This window comes from Rhodnius prolixus, unplaced genomic scaffold (genome assembly GCF_049639745.1).
Source record: "Rhodnius prolixus isolate KJV_2025 unplaced genomic scaffold, Rpr scaffold_3, whole genome shotgun sequence".
Lineage (NCBI taxonomy): Eukaryota > Metazoa > Arthropoda > Insecta > Hemiptera > Reduviidae > Rhodnius > Rhodnius prolixus.
The window spans coordinates 18,481,979-18,491,841 of record NW_027411603.1 but is presented as its reverse complement, the minus strand read 5'-3'; the positions used below and the strand labels follow the sequence as shown (position 1 = coordinate 18,491,841).

The following is a 9,863-nucleotide window of genomic DNA, read 5'->3' as shown; positions in this document are numbered from 1 at the left end:
TAGCTTAGACTGCGTTACACAGTACGCTGTTGAAAAAAAGAAAATTTAAGCCCTAAATTATGCTCAATATTTTTGTGATAAAGAATGATTAACACCTATTATGGATATGGAACCTTCTGTTTAAACAGCATATCGACGAATTTCTTAAGAGAAATTGACATCAAATTAAATGAATAAGCATTAATTAATAGAACATGTTAAGGGTCAGCATCAGAATGCGTTAATCTTTCGGCAGTGCCGTAGAATTGGTAGAACTTGAGGGATCTCACCCAAGAAGATGTGATATTATTTGTGGTTAGAGTGTTGTATGCGGCGGTGGTTTGATGCCAGCGCATTGAGGTGAAGTCCGCTAGATAGCTGCTTGAGGACCCACAACGTTTGACTTGTCTGGCTGTTGCTGGTTTCAATTGCAGCCATGGGAACTTTGTTGGAAATTCCACCTCTTTGCAAAGATGAAAAACCTAGCGTTGAAAGCCTGTTCCATAATTAAACTGCAGATAATTGGCAAGGTAAGCGATGGCAATTCTAGAATTTATCGCGAAGTGATTTTTAAGGTTCCAACATACTGAAAAACCATCATGGTATTATCTATTTCTAAATAAATTCAACATTTGCTGTTTTCACTATCATTTGTCCTATTTTATGATTGTGAAGTTATTTTATTTTATGAAGTTATATTTCAAAACAGTCTTGTTTAGCTAGATACTGTTAGGAAATATACTTTAAAACATTTAAAGGAGTCAAATATAACTATTTATTTCAACTATTTTAAAAAATGTACTAGACTCAAAAAGAAATGAAAGAAAAATTTATATTGAAATGCCCGCCTCATAATAAGATCACCAGCTGATTCTACCTTTTCTTGCTTCTGTATATATAATCTATTTATTTGAACTTCTGGGATAGAGAACAAAGAAGGGTGCTATCACTTTGGGGATAAATACATCAATATTTAAATTTTAGTTGTTGTTATCAATTGATTAATTATGTGACTATCCAATAGAGTACAAGTAGCGGGTGAAGGTTTATTGACTATCACTGTTATAATGCGAGTAACGGTTCCAGATTACTTTTTGCTCATAGAGTTACGTGGTATATTTAGCCTGGTTAGTTACGTGTTAAGAATAGGAACGTGAGGTAGGTGTATCCTGTGTTTTCATTTCAACAGTTAGTTTTCAAATAATCTATCTTTCAGTTGATCTTATTTGTTCATGTTCTTATCAAATAAATGACGGAACAATATTTCATGTTTTAATGAAGCACCTAGTATAAAAATAATAATTTATGACATATCGTGTTTTTCTTTTTCCATTAATAGTGGATCAAGTGTTTTTAATTTGAATATTTTTTTAAATTTTACTGTTTGGCTGAAAGTACATATGCTCTTCTTATGACTATGGAGTTCAATAAATTTACTAAAATTTTATTTTTGTTATAGTTATATATAGGTCGGTTTAAGCATGTTTAAGAAATAATTTTATCAGCGAACGGCATATTTCATAATTTGATGAAAATTGATGGTGGCTTTTATTTTGTAGCATGAAATAAGATGTCAAGGAAACGGTGTAGAGAAGAATCTTCCGAAACCACGGATATCCCACCTCAGCTGGCAATGTCCAGGGTATTTATAATTTGTATTTTGAATTTTAGTATTAACAATATGATCTTAAAATAGTTGTGTTGCAGCATGCACGAAAAGAAAGTTTATAAACTCCATTTGTTTCACCTAAGCTGTTCACATTTATTCATTTAACTTCTGTCCATTACTTATTTAGTTAATTAACAATTTCTTAAGATATCATATGATTAGAAAGTTTACAAGAGTTTTGTGCATTAAAATATGTTAAAGCGTTTCATGGTTTTCAGCAAAGAATCAATCTTAACTTAGAGATGGGTTTCCGTTGTAGTGACGAACCTTTTAATGTAGATCCTGTTACATTTCTTTTTAATTTTTATCATTTTTAATCAGAATTAGAATTGATGGAAAATGAAAAGACGTGCTCAGGATGCACAAATAAAGAAGTGTTTGTTTAGAGATTATCTATTAGGATTTTGTGAAAAACAAAATCCATCAACTAAAATTTTAATTGTAGAAAATTGGCATTTGTATCATATATTTCAGAAACATTTCAAATACCATTAGGGTAATCATTAATAAAAATAATGCCTGCTACATTGATAAGTCCGATTTGGTAATTGTTCGAAATAATAATCCGTTAAAACTTTTTCTTTTTAACGCTATTTAATTACAACTATCTTTAAATTTTTTTCGTTCTTTTATTGATCAAAAACTTGGTTATGAAAAGACTATGATCCTTTGTAAACCTATGTACCTTTCGACCCATTTCTAATAGGGACAATTTTTTTATTTTCTCAAATGCTGTATTTATTTTTTACATTGATTGTTAATCATTTTTCTTAATTGCATTGTTTAAAATTGTGTATGAATATAAAAAATATATGATAATGAGCTGCCATGTGACGGTAATTTGGGAAGTTAGGACCAGTTGCCAATGTTCGAGGAATTAATATCTTTTACTAAGTAGGATTGGAGTAAACATTTTTAGAAATCGCTCCCTTTCTAAGTAGGAATTAATGCGCAAACATAAACGTGCTTTTTTCAATACAATTATTTTATATTCATGTATATGTAACCCACTTGAGAAAAATTTTATGGAGTAAACTTGCTATGCAGTCATAACTTTCCACAGTGAAAATAACAACAATAATTAAATTGTTACCGTTTTGGATTAATAGAAAGTTATTATTCTATGTAGAAATTTATAACACTAAAATTAACGTGTTAACTTCCCAATTGGTATTTTGGTTTTTGCTTCTATTTTTATGATTATTTTGATACTTAAGCTTCAGTAAATTAGTGCATAAGTATTCTTCTTCGAAATTCTAACATTTCTAATAAATGATAACTCAGGTGAAATTTATTTTAAAGTAGCTCCTGTTTAAATTAAAGAAGAATTTTAAAAGTTTTGAACGTGACACACTTCATTAAATAAACTTGTGCAATTTATAACTTCTGTTCCGATAAAACAACATAATGTATTCCACCTTTTTCGAGGACAAGGTATTCAATTCGTTTTCTGTTATGTTTAAGTTGTAAGTATAGGATTGAATTTTAAAGTTTTCATATCCAGCGTGGAAAATTTCAGAAATTTAAGGCTATACTTCGTTTTATATATTTATCATTTACCAAAACAGTAGTTGACCATTATGTACCTTTTATAGAGGAAAAAAGTAGTTGCAGTTTGACTGATTCATTAGTTGGACGAAAGTAGCCATAATTTACTTACAAGAAAAATATATATATGTTTTCCATTCAAATCTTTATTCTTTATAGTAAGGTTTAGTAGTTATTCTTCTGAACAGTTTTTATTTTTTTTAAACGAAACAGAGTAAAGAAATTGTACATCTCATACCCATCCGATAGACCTTCATTTGGAGGTATTGGTGTTTTTATAATTACTAATTTTTGTGTTTGAAAATCTTACCTTTCTTCGATGTTTTAGTAGTTTTATGACTAGTGTCAGCACTGAAGCTAATTGGTCTCCCTGAGAAATCGAAGGGGTAGATGCGCTGCAGCAGCGTATTGTCCGTTGTCGGCTACAAATTGCCATAGTAAAATGACTTCAGAACGAAAGGCGGATTTGGCGTTTGTTATGTGCCTTGGGGAGGCTTTATGTGAAGTAATCAGATCCTACCTAAAATATTTACAACTTTAAGAACTGGCAATGTCTTAATAGTTAACTGCCTGGTGGATACCATGAAAAAGTTAAAGAAGAGTTTTGATTAATGCTGCATACATTTATTTTGAAACTACTGGATAATTGTCAATTTCTCATAAGAAATCCATCTGGCAAGTACTTCTTCAAAAGAATAGTGCCATGAAGGATTTATTGGCGAAATTCAGTGACAGAAATTAATTGAAGATACCTATATTGTAAATAAAAAGAAATTGTCTTAGGAACAAAGATAATGTAAATAAAATTAATGTTCTTGATTTGTAAGTATTCAGCGTGAATTGAGCGATGTGAATAAAAAGTAATTTTAAGCAATCCAATTGGTAAGAATTAGAATGCAAGTACACTTCGAGCACTGGATTTATGTGAGCATCCGTTTACATTTCATTAAAAATCATGTGGCATTTAAAAAGTTTTTTTTTTTGTTTGAACATGTCCGGATAATGAAAATTTAATATTAAAAAAATAAGAATATCAAAGACGTTTGCGACTATTGTGGTATGTTTTTCTAAAGAACCTTGATGAAGATAATACGTTATTTTATATCATTTCAGCAGAACATTAAATTATCCTTTTTCAACCCTCGTTAACGACTTGATTGAAATTTGACTGAGATTGATACATTCATTTTTTTTTATGAAAGGTGAAGTCGGACAAATAACTAAAAGGCAACATTCGATTAATTAATTGATTATTTATCTATTATAATTATTGTTATCCATTTTTAAAATTGTGGAAACAATGCTCGACAAAGGTTATCATAGATAGATTTTTTTTTTTGTAGATTCTTTCGCGTTGAAAAAACAGACGAGCATTCGTTAAAGAATAAAAAAATCCTAGATGAATTTTAAAGTTTCTATTCATTAATCGGCACTAAAGTAACGAATAATTAATAACACGATTTGTTTTGTAAATTTTTATTTATTTATTGCATCATAGATGAATTATGTAATATTTGACTTGCCTATTATTTTTTGCCCTATATTTTATCATTAATTTCATTGCAATTAAAGTTGTTTCATACTTGAGATTGTTAAGAATGTTGTAACTTGCACAAGTTATTTCTAGAGAATCCTTTACAATTCAAAAAAAAAAACTTTATTGAACAATAGCTGTCTGCCAGAGCTCATTATGTAGTTTAGGACACTTTAAGCTATATGTGGTGGGGATAATTTCCGAACGAACACTCTGTCCACTGTCGCTTGTCTGTTTCATTTTAATGAAAATAAAACTTTAAGGCTTTGCAGTGAATTTTATAAATTCCATGCATTTGTTTAAACTATAATTTTTGTCTGCAGATTGTAAAAAAAAATAATCAAAAATTTGTTTTCCTTTGGTGTGTTAACAAAAAATCCCATATAGTCATTATCTAAAATTCTTGCAGAATTTGATGTTTTTTAATTTCTTTAATTTTAATTGATGTTTTTTTTTTACAACTGGCAAAAAGAAAGTATTGCGTTTGTCAAACTTTTCATGTTTTCATCGAAAAATAGTTTTGGATTACCCTTAATCAGAAAATTTGACTTCTAGAAATTTCTCTCCCTCAGATTCTGGTGCTTGAATTTGTTTGCGAATTCAAAAACGAAAATTAGCAAGAATCTTTACGGGGTATATGTGCAAAAAATTATAAGTTTTAATCGATTGTTCGACAGTTATTATAATGTGTATCGTTCTTTTGTTACCACGGTTCCATTCATCATGCGGTGTAAAACCTACTTTAGAGCTTAAATTGTACGATGACTAATGTAAAAACAAATTTGAATCCACCTTGTAGGTTACAAAATTGAAGATTTTTTTTACTATTACATTTTTCGAACTAATAAAAAGAAGCATTACGTAGAATTGGAAATGGTGATTTTCTTAATTACTACCTATTTGCACTTACAACCACTTCACCAAACTCACCATAAAAATGTCAACGAAAATCTTTTAAACCACTGGAGAAAATCTCAACAAAATTAAAAAAAACCATTGGGTAAAGTGGTATCTTTAACATTTAACCCTCTTTAATTTATTACATTATTTGTTTTATTTTAAAGCGCTTTTCTCTTCTCCTTGTCACTACAGTCCTGCAGTAGATTAGGGTAACTTCAAGCGTTGCGGGATTTTTTGGCGGATGAACAATTTATATTATCTGAAAACGATCTAGATGAACATGAGGATTCTTATCAGTTGTCAATCTGATCAACAAAAGTCTTCCGTAAAGGACTTGAATTTGGGCAAAAATTGGGAATATTTGGTAATCAGTTTCAAAAAAAATGATCTGAAAGTTGCATAAGGTGTTAAGTTTGTTTGATATTAATCAACGTTTATCTTAGTACGGAGGAGCTTATACAAAGAGTTTTTTGAAAACTTAAGGCGCAACAACATTTAAGTTCATTGGCTCCTGAAGCCTCCTTAGTGCAGCACAACGGTCCTCTGAACATTGTTATCTCATTTCTAACAAGTTACTGGGACAATGATCTAAAGAAACTACTGAACTGAAGAAAAGGAAAATCTGACAGCCAGCTACTTAGGTAATAATACCTACCAAAAACTGTGATACATATTTCATGCTTTAGCCTGTGGAACTTGAAATCGACCTGAGTTTAGTCATTCAACTTTTAATTGCCTCAAATACTACCAAATGAAAGCACAACAATAGCTATGTATTGAGGTATTTGGTTCGATTCCCGGTATAGGCAATGGACATTATTTAATGTTTCATATGAGAACTTGATAGTAAAGTACGTTTGTTAGTCGCCTCCGTCTTTGGTAGTTGGACGAAAAGCCTTCCTGAAAAAATAGGCGTTACTTTATTTTTTACTGGCAAATGATAATTGTGTATTCCCTAAGAGAAAACTAGGTATAATCTCTAGTAAAAATAATTAAATATTCGATTTTCTTTTTCTTACAACTGGTGAGAGGGGCGATTGAGATCACATCAAATTTTCTAAATTAAGTTATTCTCGGAACTATACTTTTGAAGTCCTCTAAATGAGGTTTTTATTTGTTTTTTTTTAAGTTTTTTTTTTAGTGTGTGTTTTGCATTAAATTACAACTGGCACTCTTAGATTTCCTGTTGAACCTCCAGTTCCTAATCGATAATGTCTATCCGGAGGGCAACATTCACTGAAATGTTTGGGCGCCAATGACCCTTATCATTAAAACGTCTTTAATTAAAAAAAAAACTAATGCAGGGATATTTTCAAAGTTCTTATATTTATGAGTTTTGTTAAAAATAGAGGTCGTAAGTTATAGATGAATAGTATCGATTAACGGAAGTATTTATTTCATTAGGGCTTCTGTTTGTATTATATAACTTTCTTTCTAACTACAATAGTTATTCAACTTTTATGCAAGGATAGAAAGAAAAACTGATTTTTAAAAAACAATAAATATATTTATTTATAATTTTATTATTACCTTCCCACGCGGGTTCGAATCCAGCTGCTGGCCCTTAGATTTTCTCTTCCTAGAAACTTTTTACTGACCGATGATGGATAGTGTTGTCTGTAACGAGAGAACATTGTCCGGAGTCCTCAGATGTTGACGCGCCTTAAATTATTAAAAAAAAAAAAAATATTTCAAGTCATTTAAGCTTATTTATATACGAAGTAAAGACGTTTCCTTCACAGTTTTTTAAGATAACCACTTATAGTTTATTGTTCACCACACTTATAGTTTAAAGTTTTAAACTATAAATTTTTACAATCCATATTAATGAATATTAAAGTCTGATTAGAGGATCTGTGTAGTGACGAGAATGATTTTTACTTTGCCTTTTTTTTTTCTACTTTGTGTGTGTTTTCATGGACAGAATATCTCAGTCAGAATCCATAAATCGGTAATTGCTGTTGTGAAGTAGAGTGTATACGATCAAATGATTCTTCGTTTAATATCTCACATCAGATATTTTTAATGGAAATAATAATTCTTGGAGATAAAAAAGATTAAGCAACAATATATTCCGACGATGATTGCAGTTCTAATACAAATTAAATTATTCTTTAAAAATATCCGGGGAAGATAAGTGCAGCAGAGGATCTCTATTTATTCAAGAGCAAGAAACTGATATTTTGAGTACAGATATCTTTCGTCAGATCGGTAGTTGAGCGTGAGCGTATAGCCCTTCTGAAACAATCAATTAGAAATACTTTTTTTTTTTTTACTTCTACTAAAGTTAATTTATTAACTTTATTTCAGATCATTTTGCATACATATCTAAATTCATTGGTTTCTGCCGGAAACAGTAGCTTTGAGGTCCTCTGGAGGATTGTTTTCCTATCTTTTTAAAGTCTTAGTTGAACATTTTGTTTACAGGGGACAGATATAATTTTGTCGCTATATCCCATTTCTCCATTCCTGAACTTCAGCTATAAAATGATTTTTTTAATAACTGATTTTGGTTCATTTATCTAGTGATAAAAAAAATATTGTAAGCTGTAAGTTTAAAAAAATTTATATAAATAAAAATCTTTAACAATTCCAAAAATAATTCCAAATATTATCATTGAGGGGATCAAGGAAGGGACAATCTTCAATTAAAAACAGTTTTAAGATAATTGTTTGTTTGTAAAATATATTTTGATTATCTAATAAACTTTTAAATAATTCGTATACTATACAATAGTTGAGTCTAATTTTCAAGGTATTGTTAGATTACGAGAACAGTTTTGAATGAGTCAAAAACACTTGTACATTCATTTTTAAAAAGTGGCGTGATGTGTCTGTAAAAATAATGTAAATAAAGTCAGTAAGCAATTGAAATCTGATGGAATTAATGATAAATTTTTATAAAGTATCTTTTTATTTGTATTGCTTCATTTCTGTGTTTTCGTTATTCACATAAAATGCACTAGTGTTTTTTTTGTTTTGTTTTTGTTTTTCCTACTAAAAATACGTATCTAGGAGTATATTTACTTGTGCTTATACATTTGTATACTTTGTTTGAAGTAAGCACGATTGTCAAGGGAGTCATTTTATGCCTGTTCAACAATTAGTAAGTGGTTTAATGTTTTTTTTTTATAGAACATATATGCTGAATAACTTAGAACCTTTTTATCAGTGTATTTGCCATTTAAAGAAGGAAGTAATTTACTAAATGTTCTACGTGGTTTTTTTAAGAAAAAGAATCTATTTTTAGGGAAACTAAGCTTCTACAAGACCAATAGTAACTTTTTTAACAATATAGAAGACTACTTTTTACCTTTTTATAATGAAGCAAATAATTTTATAGTAAAACATACAATATTTTAAAAACAACTAAAAATTAATATACAATAAAACGAACTATGTTTATATTAATTGTATTAAATAATTTAATATTATCAATTTACTAATAGTAGCCGGTAACATTTTTGCTTGCAGAATAGTTTTTGAATACATACTTTTTTTTCTTATACATTCTGATACAGTCAAAATTCTAAAAATTAAAGCTTTTTAACTTATCGAAGTTTTTATAATTTTTATCTTATCCAAGTTTTTATATTTTATTTTATTTTATTGGTACAGGCTAAGCAATTAGAATGTAACAATTTGTACATCTTCTATTTCTGGATATCGCACATCGAGAAAAATCTTCTTTTTCCAAAAACCCTTTGTCATTGCAACGTCGTTTGATTAGCTCTCAATCATATCTTCTATCTTTCCTGATCTTGGGCCATTGTCTGTATTTTGTTCATAAATTTTTTTCCTTTATTGGTCTAATATTTCTTCCTAATTTCTCTTGGTCTTGTTCTTCATTTACCTCCTGTTCTAACATTTTTTACTTTGTTTTGTGAAATTCTTTTTAATGCGTTTAAATCTCCACAATGCTTTTATTTTTCAGGCCTCTCTTAGTGTTTTATACACCTGACTCATATTTTATTCCATTTGTAAACTTCTAGTTATTTTCGCGACCTGATATTAGTTTTTGTCTTTCCAAATACGTGCTCCATTTCAGAAATAATGCCAAAATAAATAACTGTATAGCTGATTATAGAGCTATATTTTGTTGTCATTATTATTATTTCTTTTCTTTTTCCTAGTACACGTTGCAAGATCCCTGCATCCGATTATAAATATCCTTGTCTATTTGTCTTTTATATATATAAGTAAATCGTTGAATCATGTGTATATTTATTTTGA

At 29.3% G+C, this 9,863-nt stretch overlaps 1 protein-coding gene across 5 annotated transcripts in view; it reads left to right on the top strand.

Annotated features, from left to right (window-relative positions):
- Positions 1–914: 914 nt before the first annotated feature.
- The window catches only part of LOC141452946 (choline-phosphate cytidylyltransferase A-like), a 29,594-nt gene continuing 20,645 nt past the window's right edge, over positions 915–9,863 (top strand). For 2 of the 5 annotated variants that reach the window (XM_074125550.1, XM_074125554.1), the window contains exons 1-2: positions 915–1,137; positions 1,539–1,621. In XM_074125550.1, coding sequence (XP_073981651.1) covers positions 1,550–1,621 — 72 coding nt within the window. In that variant the 5' untranslated portion in view covers positions 915–1,137; positions 1,539–1,549. Of the gene's footprint in view, positions 1,449–1,538; positions 1,622–8,009; positions 8,737–9,863 lie in introns of those variants that run through there. The other 3 variants (XM_074125552.1, XM_074125551.1, XM_074125553.1) reach the window with 3 other exon arrangements.